General features: G+C 41.2%; 1 protein-coding gene across 11 annotated transcripts in view; it reads left to right on the plus strand.

Moving 5' to 3' along the window:
* Positions 1-27,105, plus strand: part of PATJ (PATJ crumbs cell polarity complex component) — a 156,869-nt gene that overhangs the window by 118,238 nt on the left and 11,526 nt on the right. For all 11 annotated transcript variants that reach the window (XM_041127550.1, XM_041127551.1, XM_041127546.1 and 8 more), the window contains 8 exons: positions 2,271-2,342; positions 2,843-2,960; positions 3,566-3,699; positions 17,293-17,376; positions 19,377-19,570; positions 21,393-21,540; positions 22,683-22,769; positions 25,520-25,637. In XM_041127550.1, coding sequence (XP_040983484.1) covers positions 2,271-2,342; positions 2,843-2,960; positions 3,566-3,699; positions 17,293-17,376; positions 19,377-19,570; positions 21,393-21,540; positions 22,683-22,769; positions 25,520-25,637 — 955 coding nt within the window. The remainder of the gene's footprint in view (positions 1-2,270; positions 2,343-2,842; positions 2,961-3,565; positions 3,700-17,292; positions 17,377-19,376; positions 19,571-21,392; positions 21,541-22,682; positions 22,770-25,519; positions 25,638-27,105) is intronic.

A 27,105-nucleotide genomic window follows, 5' to 3' on the forward strand; every position in this document is an offset into this window, starting at 1 on the left:
GCAGTCTTCTAGTGACTGTTGAGGCAAAAGAAAACAGTGCCTTGTTTTTCATAGCATGATGGTTGCTACTAGAGCCTAGTGCTACTTCACCATTGTTACTGAATTTCTCAGTCACGTATCAGGAGAAATCAGGAATGTAAAAGTCAACAAGTTCACTGAGTAAATAAAAGTATGTGCTTATCAGCAGAGATCTTCCACAAGTATGTACAGCTCAAAGCATGAGCAGGATGTCTCACCAAGTGACAGCTGTAATAAAAAAATAAAAAAAAAAAATCACATCATTCTCTATTAATTTGTTGCTGATAAATTTGTCAGTCTCTCCCAAGATACTTTTTGTTGTCACGTCATCACTTCAAAAAGTATAAAGTTATATAATGGAGATCATTGTAGACTTGGATGATAAGAGGGGGAAAGAAAACAACTCTATTTCTGAACTGCAGCCATTGGAAGTGTTAGGCAAAGTCTGTGTGCTTATTAGCTGAGGTTTGAGGTGGCCTCATAGAAGGTCATGGTTTTCTGAGGACTGTAGCTATCTTGCTTTCCATAAGGTGTTGTTGGAAAAGAATTGATATATGGGGCTTTGAGATGTTCTCGAAACTTTTAACTTTACAAAGGTGAAAATGGCTTGAGCAGTCATTGTGCATATTCTGAAGCACCTTGCATCATTAGTGTCCTGGCAGAGTGTGTATGTAATTCCGTGTCCTGTAGGTGGGATAATTAAACTGATGTTTGGTATATGAGAATGGATTCATTTTCCTTCAAAGATTTTAACCTGGAACAATAATCTGTCTTTACCACAAACAGAAAACATGTCCTTGAAACATTGGCAAAGAGAAGGGGCTTCATAAAAATACTTTTGGATGGGTTTGAGGGAATTGAATTAGATTGAACGAGTTGGGTCACAGGCTTATGACAAATGGTGAGTGCACAGTTCAGTGCTTGAGGGGCTGGAAATCTTTTTATTTTGTTCAGGTATCTCTAGCACAGTCTGAGTTAAATGAAGAAGATTAGAGAGATTTCAAGGTGATGCTTGGTGCTTACTTGATGTGCAAGATGAAGTTTCAGATTTTAGTCACATATCAGAATGAAAAAGGGAAGTATGAAATAATTTTTCATTGCTCACTAAAACAATCCCTCATAAAATGACAAAGCAGTCTTCCCATTTCTCCCCTGACACCTCTGATAATACAATGAGATCACCACTTTATCTTTTTTCTTGTTATCCATTTGGATAATAGTTACAGTTGTATAGTTACTGCAAGCTTGGGGAAAAACGCAGGAAAAAAAAGCCTGTGGGGCTTGGCAAGATTTAACATAATAAAACTCCAGGAAACAAGGCCAGTATTTTCAAGCTCGGTTACCTAAAATTTGATTTACTTTTTTTTTTTTTTAATATATTAATTGTCATCTTAATTAGAAATTCCTTTGAGATGCAGAATATCTCTCTTGTCTTTTGAAGTTGGTACTCAGCTTTTCTGAAAACTAGACTGTTTATCAGGTTTTTTTAACATGGGCTAAGATAACTATCTAGTACTGTGATCAAAGTGGCTAAGTTCGGCTAAGAGCTAACAAGGGGAGGACACTGTAACTATCTGGAAGCAGTTGTAGAAGAGAAAAAATATTTTTTAGTGTATTGCAAGGATATGGAAAGAAATTAGGATACAAGTGGAGCCCGTGATTGAAGTGCCATTGTTTGAGATATTTCTAATGAGGCTGGATGATGCATTTTGAGCAGTTACTTTATTTAAGTGCTGGCAGCGTGCTCAGTGCTGCTGAGGACTACTGAAAAAGGGAGGGGGAAGGAGACAACGGATGACTTTGAAGCCCTTCCTGCTGTAGGCACCAAGGGGTCTGTCTAGCTACCTGTGTGCTAGAGGCTCGGCACACAGGTACCTGCACTTTTCCACACAGCATGGGAATTGCTGTGCTGGTCGCCCCAGAGGACACACTTCCTTCTTCTTTAGAGCTTCATATTGCTCAGGAACAATGTAGACCATGTGTGATAATCTCCTCCCCCAAAAATCCCTTCCTTATGCTGTATGCCTTCAAAACCATTGGGTGTGTTTTTAATAATTCCTGATATTCCCTGTATTCATACTAGCTTTTCCTCTTTCAAGTTCTGGGCTTCGGCTTTGTGTTGTGCTACAAATGTACTTACATGAAGAAATATCCGTGTTTGCCTAGAATCATCATTTTGAGTTTTGGAGGATATTTTATTTAAGCTCATGAGACATTTTCAATACACCTCACTTTCTTTTTTGACTTTTTAGGATGTGAAATGTAAAGCTGACAAATCAGCGGTGGCAGAGCAGCAGGAAATGGAGGAGCAGCTCCCGGAAAATGTATGTGTGTTTATGTTAACCAATAAGGGGGGGGTTCCGGGGGCTTGATCTAGTTGAAGATTGAGTGATTTATGGGGGGAACGGGTTAATTGGAGAGACATTAAAATAATTTTCTTGGTGGAAACTTAAAAAACTTACTTGCTTCTCTTTAAGTATCTGGAAATAGTCACACAGGCTAATGTCAAGGATGTTCTTTGCTGTTCAAAAGTAAACAAAAAAAACAAAGCCACATTATTTGGTATGAGAGGCACAACTGAGAAAGGTGAAGTCCTGTCCCTGCTTCCTTCGTGAGCATTTCTGGAAGCACAGTTATCCGGTCATCCTGATTTTCCATTTATTTATGAAGAGAATGTTTTGAGTTCATCTATGCTTATTGCTTGTTTCCCTTCTATTGACTTAGTGGATTTAGTAAGGTACGATAATCAACAACTAATGATAACACATAACATGCCTTTCTGTGATTGATAACTGATCTCTTTTGCTTCTGCTTTTCTTTTTAGGTCCTCAACCAGATCAAACAATCCAAATCTTCAACAAAAGTACCAGTCAGCTTGCAGGAGATACCCCTGGTGCCAGCACCTACTTATCTTTCTCCAGAGGCAGAAGTCACCAGCCGTAGTATGAACCAGTTATTTTTTCCACCAATATAGTGTATATTTAATACCCTAACCCAGGATGGACTTTTTCTGGTTTTTTTCCAGATAACTTTTGCTGAGATTTTTTTCTTTGAACATCCAATGACCTATTCCACGTTATTTTATAAAGTGTTTGTATTTTTCTCTCATTTTACAATTTTTGAGAGCTTGAATGTGTCTTTGCTTGTTTTTCTTGACTTTTACGTACAAAGGCATTGTTTCTCTTTCTAATTAGAATAGAAGGAAAGGCAGTCTGGGACACCCTGTCCATTCCACAGTGCTGGAACATGGCCTTATCTGTCCTGAATGGAATACACCTTGCCATCGTGATCTGAGTTGTATAGGTTATAACTGAATTAGATGTCATCCCAGACATTTACTCTCAACATTTATTCCCAGAACTCTAGAGTCATTCTGATTTAGAGACTTCAGAAGTGAGTCAAAGTAGTCTTCTAGTTTGATTTAGATTGGCAAAGGTGAAGAGCAAAATACGAGAGCTTAATTAGTTGCTCTCATATGATCCCTTTGATGGTTTTCATTTTCTCATTGAATAGTGTGACTTATTTCTTTACCTTTTCATGTTCTTAGGCGTCCTTCCACCTCCATTGCCTGTGGATCCAGCAACATGTCCGATAGTTCCGGGGCAGGAGATGACTATAGAGATCTCTAAGGGTCGGTCAGGCCTAGGACTCAGCATCGTCGGGGGGAAAGACACTCCACTGGTGAGTTTTTGTTAAACCAATATTTACTGTCTCTGTTAAAGAACAGGAGACAAAGAGAAAGAAAACGTAGAGACTCATGATGCCATTAATCTGTAATTGCTCTAATTAATTGTTCAGTACAGGGAGGAGAAACCAGGAACTACAATCTCCAATAACAAATGGATAATTTTGCCTTGTATCAGATCAGTTGTTTTCTGTTCCTTTTAAATTGAAAGGTTTGTGTTTCAGGAGTGCTTTTCTGCTATAGTCAGAGTTTACAAATAAACCATTTTTTTTAACCGTTGTGAATTAAGAGTTTCAAGCAGGTAAGTTACCAGAATGATTGGACTAGAAATTAATGTCACAGAGGTAGAGCTACTTCTGCAAGGTTAACACCTCTGTCTTGAGAGCATAAATGCTTAGTAGCTGTTTAAACAAACTGTGATTTATCTCACTGCCAGCAAAAGCCCTTGCTGAACAGAGGTAAACCAAAGGTAATCTTTTATTGTTTTCTGTGTCTTTTTGCTTAATCTTGCTCTCGGCTATGCTGTTTTTAAAAAAATTATCCTCAGCTAAATTAAAATGTATCAGTTCAAGTGTAAACTCAGCAAGTTAGTTATGCTAAACCCTTCTCTGCCTCTGCTGTTGCTGTTTCCACTCCACTTTCCATTTGAGAGATGCTATGTTACAGTCAGAATGTCAGATTGGGTTTTTTTAAATGTCAAATTCAGTTCTTTCAGTAAACAAGTCTGCTGCAGAGGTGTCTTTACTGGGTTCTCCTGAATCCCCTGCCGCAGAGACACTTAAGGCAAAAGAGCTGCTGTGTTACATGAAGTTGTTCCCGAAAATATCATGTTGGTGCATCATTAAGCAATGAAGTGCTGTGAGTGTCAGCAGCTACAGTCAGTTGCAATGTAGTAATCCTTTTCCATACCAAGAAAAAAGAAGGGAAAAAAAAAACGGAGGAAGTCGAAAGGAAAAAGAAAGTTTTGTTTTGCAAAATGGAGGCTGTATCTTTTATAGTATTAAAGCTGCAATTGGCAAAGGTTCAGCTTTTGGTCCCATTTATCCAAGTCTCCAATTATGTAGAGTTTGGATGAATTGCTCTGTTTCACATGGAGATAGATCTGAGTTATGTTGAAGACTTAAATCAGCCTATATGGTTTTCACTCTGTCCAGCCATGTGCTATTTTGTACCCAGTCCCTTTTCTGTCAAGCTCTTCAGTGTTGAGTAAATTCAAATAAGAAGTTCAGCGTTAGTCATCTCTGCTTTTTCATTTAACTGGAATTTGGAAATAGTACATGGCAGTCTGTCAGACGCAATCTGGTATATGTCTTTCAAGAGGTTTTAATATAAATAAATGAAAATTATAAATATCTGCTTTACAGAGCAGATGAGAAAAATGCAAAGGATTTTATTCTTTAAATTGAGTAAATGGGTTTGGTTAAGTATTATACTTTCATTAGTTTATTTATTAAAGTGTCCTCCTAGGAATTTGTTTTAAAAATCTATGCACTTGATTGCAGTAACTGAAATTCATGAAGGGAGGGAGGCCTGACTTCCCACATTTCTGATCCTCACATTACAGGACCTACAAAAATGATTCCCTGTTTCTTTTCCTATATCTGAATCTGCTCATTCAAAGGCAAACAGTGTTGTTTCATAGGAAACAAGTTGCTTTTGTGAGACCACAGTCTAATCTGATAGCTTACCATGTGCAGAGACCCTCTCTGGGGTTCTCCATAACTTGCTTATCCAAAACAGTGTGTGCAAACCCTTCTCCTCAAAGCAGGTACTCATAGTTGTCTCTTTAGTTTGTGGGATCATCATTGCTCTGTCTACTTTGTACTACTCATCTCCCCCACATTATTTTGATGCCTTCCTTTTTTTGTCATGAAGTCAGAAAACCTTTTGTTAAAGGGTCAAAATGAAGTTCACGTAACATAATGAGGAGGAGTAAAAGAAAATACTACTCAGGACTGCAGGAAAGTTTCTGTCTTTCTGAGTTTCATGGATTAGAGAGGAAGTATCACAAAATAGGTACATGGAGCTGAGTGATTTATCTTGTCTTGCTCTCTGTCATTCATTTTTAACCCAGTTATATAGATGGACATCTTTTGTATTTGAAAAAAGGCAAAATAAATTTGACTTACAGCTTCACTGCTTATGTACTTGTGCTTACGTGCCATAGAAGTTCATCAGTTCTGAAGGTCTCGTGTGGCAGAAATTTTGTATCCAAGACCCACTGTTTTCTGCAGTTGAGAGGAATTAAAATGAAGCCATAATTGGTTTCAGCAGTTTGGGTTTAGTTTTTCAGCTGTTTTTGAAATGGGAATTGTCAGATCAAAGTCAGAAAGAATGGGAATAGCACCATTTGTAGCCTGTCTCTGCAGGCATGAAGTAGGGATGCTGTCTTTTATACTCTTGTAGTTCAGATGGCGCACACAGATGATAGAGGTGAGATGCCTCAACAGGACCATGGAAATGTGCTCCATCGGGGATGGGAAAAGGCATGGCAGAATGGGGTGAATCTGCAGGAGCAGAGTCTGTGTGTGCTGCGTAGCTACAGAGACTTCTTTTACCTTTTTGTCCTCTGAGAAAACAAGGCGTGAACACCCATTTCTCCCTCCTTTTTCTACTGGGGTATCTATTTTGTACCTGCACAGGAGTGTAAGTGCCTACGAAACGATGAAGAATATGAACCCCAGTTCCTAGGATCTCAGATGTAATTTATCAGTACAGGGGATACAGGGAGGCTGCTCCTCAGTAGAACTTGTCAAATCTAAGATGGCTATGGCAAGAGTATAAGGGCCTCATCTATGTGGTATTAAAATGCACTTGATCTAAAAATGCTTAACTGAGTGCTGGTAGTCAACACTGATGCACAACAGCAGCTCGCAGGTGATGGGAAAGCTCACTTCAGAATATTTTGGATCTTTCTTAAAGACATGATGTACAGTCCCAGCTTTTGGAATAATAAATCTGGCAGCCCGCTAAAGGGATGCACTGCTTCAAAATGAAATATAGAGTGCAACTTTTAAGTCATAACCTTAGGAATCTCATCAGAAATCACCAAGTAGAGACTTGAAAAATACAGCCTGTGAGCCGGGAGGTTAATTTGTTCAGGAGGTTGGAAAGTGATGTCTTAACCCCTGTGAAATGTTTTTTGTCGAAAAGATGTCCATCCCATTAAACTTGCAAAACCTTTCAAGTTGCATGTATTATAAGCAAAGACTGTGGCTATGTGCTTGGGGGAGCAGGAGAGCATCAGCTGGAAAGACATGCTTGTAGAAAAGGCACAGGGAAGGAAGGATTGTCCTTGAGAGCTGTCTTCATGTTGTTGATCTTCAGAATGCTATAGCCCTTAAGCAGTCCTATTTCATTTTATTCTAAGGGTTGATTTTTAGTTTTATTTTTTTCTTCACTGTCTTTCATTTCACCTTCCCATGTACCCCTGAGAGAACACAACACATGGCCTCTGCTTTAAAGCAATTAAACTGCCGAGTGGAGCTGGCTGAAGTACAGGGCTTTCAATTTGTGATTATTTTTTTTTTTTTTTTTTTTTTGGTGGTAGTCCAATCAAACTTGTAAAAGTAACCTCAGAGTGGGAATTTAAAAAAAAAAAAAAAAAAAAAAAAAAAAAGTGTTTTCAGAAACATCCCAAAACGAGGTTTGAGGCTCTAACTCTGCTCCCCAGGACACCATCCTGCCCTCTCGTCCCCCCGGTTGCTAAATTGTATATAAACGCTTGTCAGCTCCACCACTGCTAATAGCAGCCATAAACCTGACAGGGGTGTCATTGTCACTCGGCAGCTGCCGGTGCTCCCAGGACGCCCGAACCGCTCCAGCCGTGGGACACCCGGGATTCATGAACGTGGCAGACCTGTTTCGGGCAACGCCTGCGGTGCAGCTCCGAGAGCTGCAGGCTCTGCGAACCCCAGCGCGCTGGGCAGGACCCTCGTCCTTGGGCTGCCGGCTCCGAGCCCGGACAAGCCGTGACTCTTAGACGTGGAGTTCGGCTTTCAGACCTGGGCGTTCGCGGCGGCAGGCCAGCGTTGGCACGGCCAGCTGGCCCAAGGCTGCACAGGCTGGGACCGCGCGGGTCCGGGAAGAGTAACTGGCCCTGCAGGCTAGAGGGCTGGCAGCGCCAGATAGTCCGGTTGTCCACCATAAATTTAGGAAATTTTCCTCAGTGATTCTGCTTTTGATTCGTTGCATTCTGCATAAGTTTTTTCAAGGCAAATAATTTCGTTTCAAGTAATGGGCTTTTTCCTCTGAAACTGTTTTGCCAGAAAGTCTCTAAGAGGTTTTCTTCTTAAATCATCTGAGAACCGGGCATCAAGGAATTGTTTAAAAAAAGGGCGTCCTGGTACTCCTCCAGATGGCATGTGGGGTTAAATCATCTGAACCCCATTATCACCTCCGAGTGGGTGAATGCTGCGATGTCTTGTCCAGTTAGCAACTTGCAATGAGCCATTTTCTATAAAACAGGATTGTCAATTTACAGGGATTTTATTCTTGGCAGTACGTGGAAAAAGCATTACTCTAAGATACATTTTCTTAGTAGGTGGGAGCACTGTTTTGCTTCCAGCTGAATAATTTAGTAATGGTTGAGTTGATTACTCGTAGTTATTGACTCTGTATTTGCTGCCTGGGTGATTAAGACGCTCAGACATGCCGGAGGGGATTCAGTGGTTTCAAGGCTGGTGGAGGCTGGTACAGGGACATTCCCCCCAGGCAGAGTTAGAAAACCCTGGGGGGGGAGAGGAGAGCAGAGGCTCAGCTGGGGCTTGAAATCACAGTTAAATACTGAAGAGGCATCTACGATCTGAAAGAAAAAAGATTGCAGGAGCAGTAACCTAGGGGCTCTTTGGAGGTGGAGTAACTAGAAGGCGGTCATTATCTGAACCTTACATAGAAAGGAAGAAAAGAAGCGTACTTTATCCTGTGTCTTTGTTATTGAAAACAACAGCAAAACTCCTATGCAGAATTTTTATACTGGGTTGTCTACTTTGAATTTGGTAAATAATTTTTTTTTTTTACTTATGCTTTCAGCTGACTTTAATAAAAAGCATCTTTAAGGCACTTAACAAACTTTAAGGTACTCCATCTGTAAAATAAAGTGATCCACAAAGCCAGGGAACTGGAACACTTTAGCAATGCTCCAAAAAGTAACAGAATATGCCTGCGCTCAGCTAACACTAGTTGGTGTGAGAGCTGGTAACGCCAGAGTCAGAGAGGAAAAAGCTTCTCTAATCACCTCGGTTAGCCCAGAAGGCTTTCTGGCTTGCGGCGGAGCAGGGGGAGCTTCGTAATGGTGGGGATGCAGTTTGACAGAAGAATATTTAGATTCATTCTGTCAGTCCAGGTGAGTCATACCTTGCATAAACCCCATCTGTTAAGGAAGGGCAAGGGAATAATCAAGAAAACTGTGACTTTAAATTGCAGCTGTTCAAGACCCGATGTTTGCCCCTGGAGCTGTGAGGGCTAATTACCCTGCTAGGATCTCCACGCTGCCAAGAGCAGGCTGTTACTAATGCTGAAGCCAAGACTGATATCTCTGTTTTGTGCTGTGCTGCAGTCAGCAGTGGGGACCTACCTAAACAGGAGGACTGATGTGACTTCTGTCTTACTAAACAAATAGGTTCTCCCTTGGTTGAGCTTTCTTCCCTCCCTCCCACCTCAGTTATATTTAGATTCAGGCAAAAATAACTTCATCAGATATAGACAGCCGAGGTCTGAGCAACTTTGTAGACAGTCATCAAGTGCAGCTAAGACTGAAACTGGTTTAGTGGAATATGCTTACCTTTTAACTACAAATGAAAAGCAAGATATTGGCCTCAGGAGGGTTTCAGCAATATATTGGCTATAGATACTGTTGCTGTTAAGTCTATGGCACAATGAATGGAACAATAGAATGAAAAATGGTAATAGACGTCCTAAGTTTTTAATCGTGGCTTGGGTATTGTAGAGGAGAAGTTTGCGGTTGGGAGAGAAAAAAATTCAATCCCTTCTTAACCATCACCCACATTTATAAAACAGAAGGCAATTTAATGACAGAGTGGTAAATGCAGTTAGCTTGAAATTGTGAGGAATTGCTTTGACACTTGGTTAGATAATGTTAAAATGAACTTGGTGGATTCATCATAATTCCAGAAGGACGTTAGCTTACAACAGCATGAAAAAAACAAACTGCTTTGTACATGAGTTATCACAAATGGGAATTAGAGTAGTAAGTTTTGCAAATCATGTATTTGATGGATCTTTGGCAAGAGTTTAGCTGACTGTACGGCTAGCTTGCGTAGCACTGCCTTGCTTGAAGAAGTTGGTGTCTTCCAGGAGTGTAAATCAACCATAAAATTTAAGCTAACAATATACAAAAGCAGTAGGACATGTCAGAATGGTCTTCAGGAGTATCTTGCTTGCTGCTGGTTGAAGCCACTGGCTTTTGGCTTCCTGTGTCCTATGCATTCAGGATCTTATGCATTCTTTATAACCTGTGTTATGCACTGTACACTGTAAATTCTCTCTTTTTTTTTTTTATTTAATAAAATAATGAGAGTGAGAGAGTTCACATTTTAATATGTAGTTCTGTGTTTTATTATTCCCTCTAAAATGAGCATGTATACTTTTTGAAAAACTTTGGTTTGCTTTGGCATGTGATTCATAGAAACATAGCTCTTTCTATCATTCTGACTTAAGTCATATATTTTTACACTAAACATCTTATTACCTTAGTTTTATTATTTCAGAATCAAAGGAGAGCTTGCAAATGTCTATGACTGCAGACCGAAGGAATGTTAATGAATAGTGCCATTGAATTTTCAGGTTTTAGCTTTTCTGATCTTAGAGAATATAACTGTAAGCAAAAATATTATGCAAGCTGAATAAAATTTAAATAAATAAGGACCAGATGTAACTATAGGGGCCTATAAAATGTAATACAAATATTATCCACTTCCTTAAAATAAATCTGTATTTTAGTATGAAAAATTATATTCATATTGATGTTGTGGATTAATCTTTTTTATGAAAGTTGGCAAGTGAACACCATCTCTTGCAAGGGCTTGTTCTTAAATGGGAAACAGACCTTTTGTTTTGACCTTGAGTAGAGAAGTTTTTCAGCGTCATGCAATGTAAAGCATTTTTACATTAACACGGTAATACATTTTTACATTATATAGCCTGTTTTATTACAGTAGTGTTTGGCTTCGGATTTTGGGTGCCTGTTAATGGTTTGTGAATGCTAGCAATTGCAAAATATTTGAGTGTTAGAAGGAGGTATACGCAGCACGATGCATTAGATAAGCCCCTTTAAAAAGTCAAGTGATTTGCTTGGAGTTGACCTTCAGCTTTTGTTGCTGAACCATTATCTTTTAGATTCCATTTAGATCTGCGAATGGAAGATCATAGATCATAACATAACTGTTGTAATTTCCTCTGCCTACAAGTAACCAGCAGCTGGATTTATTTTAACTACTGAGATTCTTATATGGGGCTAATTCTTCAGTGAAACACACTGTGCAACTAGTTGATTTCTGCTTTATCTGTGAACGAGCCTGTAAAAATGAAATGACAATTTTACTACTCTGGACAAAGTATTATAAAAGTTGAAAAGGAAATAACTAATGATATTGTACTTGCCCTGGGAAAGAGATAAATCTGTAATCCTGCAGTCAACAAAAACCCTTGTAGCTTTATTATCTTTAATAAATGCTAATTTAGTATAACATTTGTAGCTATGTAGGAAATTTGTTGGAAATGTGTATTATTAGCGAAAACACAACTTGTCAACTAAATCAGAAAACATCTTTTCTTGAATGTTGTTTTATATGTAGCTTGCTTTTTTGCTTCCTCAGGAAAGTACTCGAATCCATGCAGAAAGCTTCATTTCTTACACCAGATACATAATTATGGTTAGTGGTAAGATTCGTTCACCTAACTACAGACCAAACTGAGATACAGGCATGTAAAATTCATGTAATTCCAACATTATGCCCTGCCTGCTTTCTAGCACTGCCCAACCACATAGGTTCCCAAAAATCTGGTGTCTCTGTTTTGACCTGGACTTTCAGCATTGTCATCTGTGTGTGCTCAGAAGTGTCTGTTCTGGGACACAGGCACCTTTTCCCCATATAATGCTCTCTTGGTCCAGGTCAAATGACTGGCGATGCTCTGGTGGTAGAGGTAGCCTTGTACCTAGAGGACAGAGCTATGGATCTGGTTCTACTCTCAGGATTGTTTGGGGGATTATTTTGTCTAATGATTACCACCTTAAAATGCATATCTTGGAAAACACAGTCTGGGATTTTCAAATAACTCATTTCTAACTGAGTATCTTACCCGGTGTCATTCTGTTACGATGATTATTGCAGTCCTCAGTGTGCAGTGGTGCACCTTACTTCTGTGAAGCACCTTTGATCCTATCAAAATAATGGCTGGATCTCGTTGACTGAAATAGCATAGCAAAGATAAACTCAAAGCAAAGTTAATATTAGCTCAGTCAAAGAAATAGCTTATTGTGAACGATCTGCAGTAGTTAAGGACTATTCAGTACCATGCAAGAAGCCTCTTTGCCAAAATTCAGACCTTTTTCCTTGTCAAATCCAGTTAACACTGGGTATGTGGGGATTTCTGTGCTCCAGTTCTTTTGAAATCTCCCCTCTTGCATACCGATCCACCTTTTATTACATGGTAGAACTTCATCAAAATATCCGTGGTACTTGATGTTTGAGCCTCCTTCATGTCTTGTGTCCTTTTACTCTCCCGCCCTCTACTCCCAGCTTCGCAAATAACAGTCTGGGGCTGATTTTCAGTGGCAGAGGGCACATGCATTGAAACCTGCTGCTTGTCCTTCTGAAGAACAGCTGCACAGAAGAAAAGAAACACTAGAGAGACTGGCTCAGAAGCTATAAACTTGCAGAAAGTGTGTGAGCAGTTCAAGCCTAAAGCCAGACAGCTTGTGAGACTTTCTCACCACTGTTTATGGTCCTGCAGGCTTTTAAGGTTCGCTTGGTCAGTGATTTTCCTGAATAGGAAGCTGACTTTACCACCTTTATCCCAAAGGCTCAATCAGGATGGTGCTATGTGGTCATTGCCTGGGGTCTCTGCCATAGCAGTTCTTGACATTTAAGATACAAAAATTAAGCTGTCACTCTTACTGAATTTAATTCTTAACGTTAGCATTTCTATTTGTGATCTCTGCTGATGGGTGAGTGTGATATTCTTCCCCTGCTGGGTCTCTGAAGTTGTTATAAATCAAGCAGAAAAAATATCCACAGCTTGGGGGGGAGCTGAGATCCAATTCCCCAAGAGTTCAGGGCTATTCCCCTCCCTCAGATAGAAGGCAATGCAATGTAGATCATGCTGTGCTCATTTTACAAGTTGTATTTTCCGTAAGTGGATTCTCAGATTGGGTGCTAATTTCCATAAGGTTGTCTTGCCCTCACTGTTCAGTAGCCATTCGCTCTGCACAAATATTGTTCTTCAAGGTGTCAACCAAGAGGCTCCATGAACTTTTCTTCTTGTCTGCCTTTTCTTCCACAGCCAAAACCTTGTTTTGTCAGAGTCAGTGTGAGAGTTGTCACTCGTGTGCCTTCGCTTTGCTCAAGAAGACTGTGCCATCACAGTGGTATTCTGCTGGTAAAGCGAGAGTGAGGGGGGTAGCTGTCCCACAGCTCAAATCTGAACCTTAGAAAATACCATCTAATATACTGTGTGGCAGGTTTTGTTAAGCATTACCACTTGTTAACAGATTTGGTGCACATCGTATACGAATCAGGCATGCTCTTGCCATGTTTGGGAACTATGCTGGCTTGCAGGTGATTTTTTTAGCTGTGCAGTATAGATAGTTATCAGTGCATTCAGCTGCATTTCGTTGAACTGCAGGCCCTTCAATAGCCTTCAATATAAGCATTATTCAGCCCAGGACAGCAACCTGAGCAGTAGCAGACAAATTCCCTTCTACTTTGTCTTTCAGTGTTTTTATGGTCGGATAGTCGAAGTATACACCTGCGAGCATGGACTTTGTTTAGCACAGAAAAACGCTGTTTATATGCTGCATTCTGCATCCTTCTGTCCCATACAAGAAATGTTCAACATTGCATTAATTCCTGATTTGTATAATGGTCCCAAACTATTCTTTGTCAAAATATACACAGATTAAAGCTCCAGTTTGTTGAATGGATTTGTAAACCTTATGAAGTATGTGCTTTCAGCAGCTGGGTATCTTTCTTTAAACAACAGTGTTCTTGATATGAGAGTGTTTTTATTTCCCCCTTCTGCACAAACAGTTTTTGCGACTCTGCCAAGCTATATCATGGAGTGCCATAATGTATATGAAACTGGTAGTGAAAAGAGATGGGGAGGGATGGAAGTGAAAATCTGTCCAGAGCCACCATGAATTCACAACCTCTAGATGAACATTGACACCGCTTTCCCTTCCTCCCTCCCTCTCGATTGATTGATTGATTTTTGAACTATTTAGGCCTTGACTTCCAGAGATATCAAGCATGCAACTGAATTTGAAGCTAGTGAGCAGTATCTGCAGATGTTCAGTAACCAAAACCCATCCTTTAAACAAATGCTTTGTATTGTTTTAGTCATGATAGATGCTGGTTTTTTTCTGAGGCACTGAGAGGAGTGTCACAGCTTAAATCCATAGCATGTCAATAGAGTCATTACAGATTAGGGCTTGCTTAGGTGGTTGGAGTGTGACATTACAGCTCATCGCTGCATAAATGTCTTTAAAATATTGATGTAATTAAAAATATTCAATAATCTCAGTAGTTTGTTTTTAGTGATTTGTCATGGATGATCAAAACTAGCAGAGTCTTACCCAGATCCCACTAGATCCAATGGAAAAAGATTACTTCTGGGTTAAACGTACTTTAAGCTGATCCCAGAAGTATCAAAGGAAAGATGTCTATTTATCGTAGTTTACCAGCTAAGGAAGTTAAGACTCTCATATTTATGCTTATGGACTATTTAAAAATCTTTACAGTACATCGTGGACATGTTGCTTCATTCTCCTTTTAATCGATTTGATAAGACTGATTCAACTACAGTACTTTAAAAAAAACTATTTAAGAAAAACAGTGCTTTGGCAGGTCAGTAAGATGTTTCCTTCTTAGGGGTAGGCAGAGACCGAACAGGAATGTACCTTTTCATGCCATATGTATTTTTAGTTCTAGCTCTGGCTTCTAACACATGCAGGAACCGCAATGTAATACTGAATTGTTGCATTTTCAAATAGATGATGCAGATTGTTCAAACTAATAACATTTGGTGGTTCCTGAATCTGAGCTTTAGGTATGTGCAGTTTTAAATTTAATAATGCAGCACTGGGAAGAGCTGGTAACTCCAGTTTGTTGACCGTTTTTAAAGGAACTGCAGATGGAAAACAAACTTAAAGAAATGTGATTGAAGGCTCCTTGCTCAGAGGTTAGGAACTATCAGATTAAATACAGTATGAAAGTGTTTGATTTGACCATCATGTGTACGTGCCCAGTCTGCTGTTACACGGTCACATTGCCATTTTTCTACCGAAACTCATGTTCATCCACTGCCCTAGTGCGTCCTAGCTGAATGATGCTGTCTTAACAAGCTGGTCGATACTTTGCGTTATCTCGTTGGCCACTTCTAAATGCCTTCCTTTGTAAAGTGTTTAAAAAACTAAAAGTAAAGTGTGCTATGGAAGTTCTAAACCACAGGCTCAGCTTTTTCTCAGAGTTACCCGTGATCAGCCTCAGGTAAAAAAAATATACATCACTGTCACCCTCCTGGCTTTCACCCAGGCAAAAGGCTCTTGTGTTGACTTAGAGTTACATGATCATTTTTAAAACAAAGGTAACCCCACCCAAAACCCCCCCAAAACCAAACAAAAACCCACAACAACCAAAACCCCACAACTGAGAGACAATCTAAGACACATAGCAGAGGATTTTGGCAGCGCTGCTGAGATGGACATGCACGTGTTACTCTGTTCCACTGGTAATAGCTCTTTCAGTTATTTCAAGAAAACCTTGCAGTTGCCACTGGTGTATATATATATATTTATTTTTTTTTAATCAAACCATTCTTTTGATTTTCTTAATTACCTTGGTACACAGCTCATAGTATTTTGCCTTCATTTATGTAGATTGAAATCTTTTTTCCCCCATCTGGGATGCTTGTATCAGCTGTAATCCATTTGTGATTAAAATCCTTCAGGCTTTTTTCAGCGACTGGTGCATATGTATCAAAGAGGAAGCTTGTGACAGTGGTGCTGTGCTCCAGCAGCAGCAGAGCGGCTGTAGATACAAGTCCACATCATTAAATAAGGTGTAGTGGGAATGAAAGAGAATAATGCTCTCAATGTTGTCTAGATCAGAGCATTAGCTTAAGGGCATTTGAGTTTTCTTTCTGTTCAACATGCACCATGTGTGCTGGGAAAGGATCGCAAGGCAACATGGGGGGAGTTAACTTGGTGATGAGAGATGTAGTATCTAACAGTGTTTTCAAAACACGAAGGTACTTTGTTCTACCCCAGCAGCTATTTCCTGCTCCTGCTCCAGGAAGGCGGTGCACAGCAGGGCTCACACGCTGCTAACCTCACCGCCTTTTGTTGCAAACACTGCGGAAAGTCTCCTCTTTGACTTGTACGTCAAACTGGTGAAGGAACTTCACAACCAGAGCGGTTTTGGAGGGTGTATTTGTCTGAGAATGGGTTATCCGATACCTACACATCTAATTGAAAATCACTGCGTATTTATCCAGAGCCGTCTTAGAGTTCGTAGCGAAGCCGGTTCTGCTCCGAGGCTGGGTGTTTGCCGGTGACATTGGAGAGGGGAGCACATTTTGCACAGTGAAGCGTCCCGTCCCGCTAGCTGTCAGGACCGCAGCTGAAGCGCTGCAGCAGGATGTTCACCTATTTGTTTCAGGAAAAAAAAAAAAAGAAACAGACCAGAACAATGCAAAGGGAAAGCACCAGCAAGAGAACAGTATGTTCTTTGTAATGCTTTTTCTTTGGGGACATCTATTGCTGGCAATAAGATTAAATCACTGAAACCTTCCCTGAAGCTACATCTGCCACTGCCTACATTTTCCAACCTCAGTAATAAACTAACATTTGCCATTGTTCGTTTCTTCTGGATTTCATTTCTTACAGATTTAACCAGCGCTATTTACCACAAGGCATTCAGTTCTTGCTTAAAGCTGAGTTCTATGCCAAGTCCCTAAAAATATTCATAGCTCCAAAGAATCTGGTTTTAAATAATATAATAAAACGTAGACGATATTAATACAGTGGTTCACACTGAGTTCACATACTGCTGATGCCAATGTGTAAAAGTGATGGAAGCCTAAGAAGCTCTAGACAAGACTACCCTGAAGTGGTGAACAAAATCCTTTTTGCCTTTTTACTAGCTATCTGTATTTTGATTATGGCAGTAATTTTCTTATCCCAAAATATTAAAAAAAAAAAAAAAAAAAATCCATGTTACAGTCTTGCTTATCCCGACATGGAGCGCTGTGCCTTGTTACTGCAGAGGGGTGGGCTGTGTGGGGTGGGTCGTGGCTGCCAGTTTGTGGGGGTTTTGGGAGGGAGGATTCATGCCACCCCCCTGTTCCCGCAGGACGCCATAGTGATCCATGAAGTTTATGAAGAAGGGGCAGCAGCCCGAGATGGCAGGCTTTGGGCCGGCGATCAAATTCTGGAGGTAAATGAGTCTCTCCATGTATGTACTTGCTTGTATCTTTGTCATGTATACTTGTATTCAATGCGGCATAGGTTTCTTGTAGAGGAAAGTGAGATCATTGAGCAGGATCTGTACTTGAAGCTTCTTTTCTGTCACTAAGAACGTCCTGACAAATTCACATTTCCTTATATATTCATATAAACTGAAGGTACAAATTGAGAATATATTAAATTTAATCGAGCAAGGCAGTTCTCGAATTACATAGTTCAGCTGTCATGTCCAATAGCTCAGTATTATTCATCTGTTTAATCTTTCATTCGGAGGCCTGCACTACCGCCGCTGCTCCAGCATCTCTGTGCTGCCCGCAAACGAAGTGCTGAGCTGGGTGAACGTGGGGCCAGAAGGCGAGTGCGGCCGCAGCATCGCTGCGAGCGTTCCCGCTCCTGCGGAAAAACTCACAGTGCCCGTGTGCGGCATTGCTGGGGGAGCTACCGGCTGCTTCGGGCCACGGTTCATAAAACTGGTGAACGCTCAGAATTCTCTCTGTGAATAAATATAGCGCTTTTCCCGCAGACAAGCATGGAAATCGAGGACAGAAAGGGTTAAGAAAGAAGTGTTGGCCTGCAAATGAAACTTGCGTCAGGCAGGGGTTCAGCGCAGCTGCTTGCAGTGTCTAGCTGTCAGATCAGGACAAATTCCCAGCATGGCCATTAAGGCTTCGGTGTGTAGGGTTAGAAAAATAGCGAGGGGTACTTGGGGAGTTGTCTTTACAGCTCTTGCACTGAAAATATTTTTTTTAGTGTTAAGGCTGAATGTTGTTTTCATTTTATAAATAACTGTGTATTAACAGAGCACAATAATTAGGGGATAAAAATGGGGAAGGTTAATTAATTCTTCTCTGGCCAAACAGGAAAGCGCTAATGTTTGTGTGCCATAATATTGTTATTATTTCAGCTTTTAAAAGCCGTACTAATGAATCAAAAAGATGGCTCTGAATTAGTTTCAGATTAGTATGATAAAGCGCATGTAGATGCCTCTGTCGAGAAAAGAATACCAATGCAGTATACAAATAAATGTGTGCAGAATTAGTACAAAATAATATAATTACTATAGGTTAGGCTTAATTATCTTAATGTAAAATTAAGTATGATTATAACTTTGCATATCTAGAAATACTGAGCAATATTTTCATTGCCTTAAAACTTATTATGTTATGTAAGTGGATTAACATTGTATTGTTATTCAGTTACAGTTCATGCTGCTTCCTAAAGAAACTTCAAAATTACTTAAGCATTGATGTTTTTTGGTATTAAGAAATAAAGGATGATTTTGTCAACAGAATATTGGCAAACACCTTAAAGGGTATCTCTGGATAAGGCTTGGCAAAATTAGGAGATTAAGTTTCAAGTTGCAACAGTGTTTTTTTTAATACTTGAGCATTCAATGAGAACTTCTTGTTCCGTCTGATATTACTAAAATGCTAAAACATTTTCAGGTTATTGTAAGAGAAACGTAATTGAGTGCTCCAGGAGCGGTCTTGTGTGCCATCTATTGGAACAAAGCAAAATAACCATTTAATATGTCCTGCCTGGGCTTCGCCATTGCCATTTGCTAATGTTTCTGATTCCTTCTGTCTTTGGCTTGACAGTGTTGCAAAGCCGGGGAAGAAGGAATCTGAGCAGTAAGAGATATAGGAAGCTCAAAGGAGCACGTCCCACTTTGTCTAGTCGTAAGAAAGAAGCATTGTTTGAGGTTCCAGCATTTAAAAAGAAGGGAAGAACACCCACAAAACTTACAAGCCAAAATGTTTTAATTATTGTGATTTACTCCAGGCAGTGGCACAAAGCACCGAACTTGCACTCAGTAGGAGATCCAGGAGCTTGGCCCTCTGGAAATGGGAGCACTAAATTAGAGTGCCAAGGCGTGTCAATTTGACAAATTTGTCCTGTCACGCAAGTGTAGGGTGTGATGAAAAGATCATTTATACATGTCATTTGGAAAGAAAACAGTGATTATTTCAGGTGAACGGGATCGATCTGCGGAATGCCAGCCATGAAGAAGCTATCACTGCGCTGAGACAGACGCCCCAGAAGGTGCAGTTGGTTGTTTATAGAGATGAAGCGCATTACAAAGATGAAGAAAACTTGGAGATTTTTTATGTAGATATACAAAAGAAAACGGGGCGAGGACTAGGGCTCAGCATAGCTGGAAAACGGTAAGAGTCTCTCTGACCAGACTGCACTTCAAATGAGAAATATTTTGCTTTTTGCCATATGAACAGCTGTAGCCATTAAATGGAATATGAAATAAAAATTCCACAAGGAACAGAATTTTGTATCTAACTATCTTCAAGGGTGCTGTGGGGCTGTGGTCCCGGCTCTTCTATCAGAACGGCAACACGCCTGTGTAGTAAAGGCTGCCGCTGCCCGGGAGAGCTCCCGGCGTGCGGCGCGGAGCGGGTGTCCCTCCTGGAGGGAGCGTGGCCAAGCGGGCTCATCCAGAACCAGGAGCTGACTGTTCTGGTGGCTTCGGCGTCGCTGTGTCTCAGGGCTTGGAGGCCCTAACCGTGGCTTTTTTGATTTCAAAATGTGGGCGGGGGGGGGAACCTTCCTCTTTCCAAATAGCAGGATATGCCTTTGCAAATGGATTTGTGAGTCAGATCTAGCTCCTCCTCGGGTTCAAAGGGACCGGTGTCAGTGGAAGGTAAGAGTCCGAGTTAGACACAAATCCTGAACGATATCAGAGTGACTGCACAACACTACAGACAGCGGTTCTGTGAGTGCAGAGCACAATCTGAGATATGTTGGTAGGTAACAGCTGCTTAATAAAATGTGACTTTTTACTGATGTATTTCTAAACCATTGCTATTAGATCATTCGAACCAGGGCACTGATAGATTTAATCTTTCATTGCTAGAAGAGATTTACGGCATGACACTGGCGAGCACCCGTTCAGCGTTGGTGCATAAGAGTCATATGGTTGCTCTTGTGTATTGCCAAAAAAAATTTATTTTCTCAATTACAAATCATCATGTCATTATCCTGACTGCGTATGGTCAGTAAAGTTTCCACAGCAGTTTTTTACAAGAGTGGCGATGTTTAACCCAGGTGTTGTGAGCAGATTGTGGGTTGGGTAATTAATTTAGCTTATGTAAATTACCCTACAGATGGTAATCGCAGTCTCCAGCCCTCCCGCGTTTGCTTCTGTGCAAAACTTTCTGTACTAAGTGCTTCGCTTGTGGGGATTTCCACCTTAGAGGTAGCCCAATTTCTGAAGTCAATTAAATGATACCCAGGTATAATTCAGGCTGTGAAGTGGTGTGTCCTTCAGGGTGAAGGATACCAAACGCCAAATCTTGGCATTGCAGCTGGCACCAGCTGACCCCATAGCGAGCACCCAGGAGCTGGGGCCAGCACAGAGGGGTCCTGCGGCCTCCGGGAGGGGATTTCCCCTGCGAGGAGGCTGGAGCTGATAAATAAATACATTCCCCTCATCTGCGTGGCCTGCTGCTGTCGCAAGCCTCGCTGCCCGCTGCAGGCGGACAGCCACAAAGCTGGATTTTCTTCTGCATAACTCATGTGCAAACTATAAAAGTCTTTTCTGCAGACTTCTCCCTGTTCTTCTGTTGGGGGCCTCCAGGCTTCTAGAAAAGAAACTGAGCTGAACCTTTAGGGGGAATACAGAAAAAAAATCTGAGGCTGCATAATTCATATCAGGCACATCAGGAGATAGTTTAACTCCATCTTAGACCGATCCTTGGCTTTTTATTCATACAAGTGGTATTTTTCATGAATCTTTATGGATCATACAGTCAGAACTAACGGTTCAAGGGGAAAGACAGCATTAAATATAGCAAAACGTGCCTTGGTTTTAAAACTCAAAGATTTTTTTACACTCAGACGGTTGAATGGGATGTAAAACTAGTTCTTCCTCTGCTCACAGGTTTCTTTTAATGTCTCTTAAATGCAAGTAATCTAAATTGGTCTCCCAAAGAATATTGCATTGTGTAATTAGCCATATGCTTCTTGCATTGTTAGAAATGGAAGTGGAGTGTTTATCTCTGACATTGTTAAAGGAGGAGCTGCAGACCTAGATGGAAGATTAATTCAAGGAGATCAGATTTTGTCTGTAAATGGAGAGGATATGAGAAATGCCTCACAAGAGACCGTTGCCACCATACTTAAGGTGAGTGCATAATACATTTTAAATATTGAATTGCAGTTACTGACACTATGCAAGGTAATTATCCTGAAGTGCTATTTACACATACACAGGAATTTCATCTGAAATAACTTTGGGAGATTCATTTAAAATTGCTTCTCCATGTATATTTAGAAGTGCGATGATGTGAAGAAGAGAAAACAAAGACACACGTAGTATTTAGGCATTTATTTGAAAATGCAACTGTGTATTTCATACATTAGAAAAATATTTGGAAACCTGAGTGGCATACAAAACAGAACTGAAATCAAATGCCTTTGGCTTTGCTGCACTAACCTGCAGCTATAAAATGGCAGCTTAAATCTGTTTCTGCACAGCTTTCCATCTTGCAGGAGTGATTCTGTACTCTGAAGTTGTACAGTCTGGAAAAAGTTGCCTTTTTCCATTAAAAAGCATGTGGCTGCTTGAGTCGGAGGAGAGGGCAGGGGACGGCCTGGCTGCAAGTGCCTGATGTTAGCTCCTCCGTACGGCTCCTGGGCCCGACAGCCTCTACCAAGGATGAAAGGACGGGTGGGAGCGATGCTGCAGACCCATTTCTATTCAAAACTGCATCTGGAGACAAGGGTTTTTTCCCTGCCGTCACCACTAGTGTTTCTGCATATGACTTCTTTTGTTCTTGAAGGGAAAGGCTAATTATTTCCTTGTTTTTTCCATTTGGGGTTGGTACCTGGCCAAAAGTTTACCTATTTAAGAATTGGAAATTGGTGACATGAGTGTACATTATTAAGTTGAATGCATATGTATTAAATTCACCCTTTTCTGCAGCATTTTTCCTCTGAAGTGTTTTTCATGAGTATTGTTTCTGGCAATCGTCTGTTAAAGAGTTGGGGGCTTTTTGTTTATTTTTATTGAGTAATTGGCCATCTACAGTTCGCCAGCAGGAAGATTCATACTGACATCAGCAACCAGGATAGATCTTCAGGATAAACCTAAATCCAGGGATGGGCACTTTTTGTATTGTCTAAATACAAATGTTAATGTTTTGAGCATTCCTTGTGGTTTTCTTCACGGAGTTGTAGTGCTGAATATAAACAGAATTCTCTCCAGGAGAGCGTGAAATATCATATGTCTACTTAAATGCTGTACGTTGTGGTTTTTTTTCCAAGTGTGCCCAAGGCCTAGTACATCTTGAGCTTGGGAGACTGCGAGCTGGATCATGGCTATCATCACGGAAAACATCTCAAAACAGTCAGGTTAGTGACAAATTCATATGTATAAAAAGGAGCTGTGAAGGGCAAGGCACGGGGACAGTGCACAGGCTTGCACGTGAGGCTCAGTCCTTCCACAGACGCTTACTGCTGAGGATGTGGAACAAAATATTTTATCGCCATAATTTTCTGTGCTGAACTGCAAAGTAAGTGTCATGCTGAAATGCTGATTAAGTAGAAGAGCTAGTTAATGTATTTTTTTGTTTAAGGAGTGTCTTCCTGAGACACACCAAAAATATGTAATATATTTCTCGAATGATGATGTCCAGAAATTTTTTTAGACCTACAAAAAATGCTGAATGTCTTTTCTGCAGCTGTTTTGTCAATCAAAATAAGTTAATGAAACTGAACTGTATCTTTGCCTATCTTATGGCAGAACCACATGAGAGCTGCTTTGCTCTCAAAGAAAACACAGAGCAATTTCCTGCTTCACTTGCTTTTTACCTGAAGCGAGGACAACAATTCATTTTTCAATCAGTGCAGGGCTTTTCCCCTCTCCCCGTGCCCCACAATCAGCTCGGACACCGATACCATTAGTATTAAAGTCCAAGTACTACAAGGGAGAAAAACAAGGCAAGATGACTTAGAAAACTTTTTTAAAATGGATTTTCCTTCCAAAGACTGACTGCTTTGCCATGACGTTTAAGCTGCCAATGTCCCCGAGCGAGACAAGCCGTGGTTCGCAGCAGTGCTATTGCCATGGAGTATTTTGCCCCCTCTCTGCCCAGGGGCAGCTGTCAGGGACCCGGGGAACATTGCCCACACACCTCCCTCTCACACTGACGTGTGAGCAGGCTGCACACCGGTGGGATCCAGCCCAGCCGCCACGAGTGCTAAAAGAAGGGCTTAGTTTTGGAAACGGAGAGGAGGAGCCGTAGGAGGCTTAGGGGTGACGTAAGTTAAAGCAGGAATGCTTTTAAGGAGGTCAGTAAGAGGGGAGGCTTGTCCTTGATGTCGTGCGTGAACAACCCAAAACGCGCGCCAAAATCATAAGCATGTGGCGTGATTTCCTAACTTTCCAAAGGCCAGCAGCGATCCAGCCTGCTGTCTGGGTGGGTGAGGTATCAGGAAGCGCTAAAGCCATGCGGGAACAGCTGGGCTAAGCCCAGCTTTAAAAATAATGACTAAATATCATTGGAGAAACATCTGCACTGCATGCAGCAGGCAAAGAGAAATGAAATAACAGAGGGAAATTATACTGATTGCATTAAGGAAAGGCAGCAGTCTTGAGTATTACTTTTTTTTGGTCATTGTAACAACAGCTAGCCTAAGCAAGAGCAATGTAATCAAAAAGTGACCGTTAAAAATTATCCACCCAGTTTTACTGTGTAAAACTCACAGCTGAAAGGGAAGCAAAATGCCATAGTTATCTAACATGATTCTAGGTAGAAAGTCAGATCAAACAGCGTCATCCTCCTTTCTTTGTAGCGTAAGAGGCTTTTACAGGAACCTGGTAATTTCTGTATTTCTTTTAATACAAGAAATCTTAATTGCTGTTCTAAATGCAGAGTCATTTTAGAGTCTTCATCTCACTGCTCCTAAGTGACTTGGTAATTTTGAAAACTGAATAAATGTTTCTCAGCAAAACTGTTCCAAGAGTTATAAAAATATTGGCAGATAATACAGCAAATCAGCTTGAATGATTTGCACAACTGCGAGCGATGTTTTAGAAGCTGCTGGCCAAGAGCATCCAGAACTTTTGTCCTCACTTGGCTTTTTTCTTGGTTCGTTGCATACCTTTAACAGTAGAAATATAAGCCTTGTGGTGCAGGACAGTGATTTCTTTCATGCGCGTTGCAAATTATGTTAACTGACCCATGAATTGGCAACTAGAGGTGGAAATTGTGCTCTGCCTGTTGTTCATCACTGACAGCTGCACGCTGGTCAGTTAGGATAAATGCTGCCAGAGCTTTTGATTCACCACCTAATGCATTTAGAGGGAAAAAGCTCTGCTGTGGGCAGAGAAGTATAGACCAGATCTTTGTTTTGTATAAGGCGGCTTAGTTGAGAAGGTCTGGCCCTTGGTGAAACCTGTCGTTCAGACGCATTTCCTAAATTGATAATGATGTTTCCTCGAGGGGCAGAGTCTGAAGATAAAGCCAGATACGGATATAGGGAAAAGGAGGGCTGGAAATGGATGGCCAAGAATTGGTAACACGCACAAGCAGCTATTTTCGGAGGCTCTCCCTTTTGTCACCTGGCATGTTATTCTGGAAATAAAAGTAGGTTCTTGGTCAAATGAAAGGAGCGGGGTCAATTACAGGACCTTGTAATCAGACAGTATATTCAGCTAAAATAATAAAGCCTGTAAATTACTGCCCTGTAACGAGATGGGTGTAAGTGAGGTGCCTGCTGGGTGCATCGTGGGGACGATGCCCGCAAGCTGTAGCAGCAACCATCATCTCCCCTTCTCAGGTTTGGAGACACACTGGGAATAAGCAAAGGAGGGGGTTAATCCTCCTTCCTTAAGCCCTCTAGAGCAGACCTGAACAACGTAGGCATTAGGTATGCACGTTAGGGAGTGAGCAGTGCTACGGATGCGCCTACAACTCGGGGATGGATTTTGGTAGGTTCCCCCTTTGGAAATGAAGTTGGAGGGGTTTGCACTTGCGTGGCCGATGTGGTATTTCCAGTCTGGTTGGCACAGAGCACAGCTGCACCCATATGTTGCAGGAACTGGTTTAAAGTGAACGTTTGGGTTTGACTCACAGGTTTTGATTTATTTTTAACTTCAGGCGAGCCAACAGAGTGTCCATAGCCACTTCCACCCTGCGCTTGCTCCGGTCCTCTCTACCTTACAGAATTTTGTCAGCACAAAAAGATCTTCAGCAGATGTGTCTCAGAGAAACTCAGGTATAAACTGGGTGGCTGTCAGAATAGCTGCGTGTTATTTGCTTTATATCTGTGCTGTTTTAAAAGCAAAACTGAATACTTGAATCTGGTTTTCCTACTCAGCCTCCCAGAAGACGTACCACTGATGTTTTAAGACCTGAACGCTTTCCAGCAGATGACATTATTTTTATGTCTACCAGTAAAGTAATGGCTCCTCTATTTTAAGTGCAGAATTCCTGCGCCCCGCTATTCCCCGACGCCCTTGTCAGAGGCTTAGCACAGGCAAGGTTCTCGCATTAGAAACAGTTTTCTCAGGGAATAAAGCTGCCACCACTTCATTTATATCTTTGTTGCTCTTGAGTGTATAAAGGGGTGTTTTGTAACGAGAAAGTCACAATGCCCAGTTTGCAATTTGCAGGTTTAGCAAGTGCTAAATCTACAACCTGCAGTAGCTTGTGGAGAGTCTGCTCGTTTGTGTGCTCTGACCTGCGTCAGAAGTTGGTAGCCTTTGCTCGTGTCTGACCGTGGGCAGAAGTACAAGACGTTTCTTCTGCCAGTTTGCATGCGCTAGAGGAGGTGCGTGGCTTTTTGGGCAGCCTTCCTTGTGCCATTTTGAAGGGCCCTGCAGCACTGAGAGTGCATGTCTGCACACCCTGATTCGGCGTCCCTGGGGCTGGGCTCCTCGCTGCCGCGGACCTCGCAGCACCTCGGCAATCCTGCCTTGGGTACTCAGAGCAGATATCTGCACAAGCACACATGCGTGGCAGTGGGAAATACCGATACGTATTATTAAGAATCATTAACTTCTGAAAGAGACTAATTCTGCCTGCCTTCTAAAAGGTTCTTAAAATAGTTTAATTAAAGCTGGTAGAATTAGGGGTTGGTATAGCGGAGCCCAGGACGTGACTACACCATCAGCTTGTTAGGCTGTTTGGTCCCAGTTTGAATGATTCCTTTGAAGTGACCCCCCTTTTTTTTCCTTGGGTTTTTTCTTGGTTTTTTTCTTGTTTCTTTTTTTTTTTCTTTTTTTTTTCTTTTTTTTAATATATTTTGAGTATTTTTAAATGTCATATGGCTAGATATATGCCAGCCAGACTTCCTGGCTGCCTATTATTTACTAATACAGCACAAATTAGAAGAGGAAATCAATGGAACCTCAACAGTCTCAGACCAGCCGTGTGCCCTACCCCTTGTGGTAGGGACACTGTGATTTATGAATAATAAGCCAATCTTTAATTGAGTGAAATGCACAGTAGGGCTTTTCTTCAGGCCGGCAGAGTGCTGCTATTCAATAGATTGTGGTGAGCAGCCGCTGTGCTACAATGGGTGTCACGGTGGCATCCGTCAGCCGGAGTGATTACATCCGTATTCATCTCTGGGTGAAACAGAAATCCCATCCTCCTCACGTGAGCAGCGCTGCCTGGTTTGGCACAGGAAGGCTTCGCTTCTGCTTGGTGATAACTCTTGACTAGGCAGCAAGGGACCATTG

Source organism: Aquila chrysaetos, chromosome 12 (genome assembly GCF_900496995.4).
Source record: "Aquila chrysaetos chrysaetos chromosome 12, bAquChr1.4, whole genome shotgun sequence".
NCBI lineage: Eukaryota > Metazoa > Chordata > Aves > Accipitriformes > Accipitridae > Aquila > Aquila chrysaetos.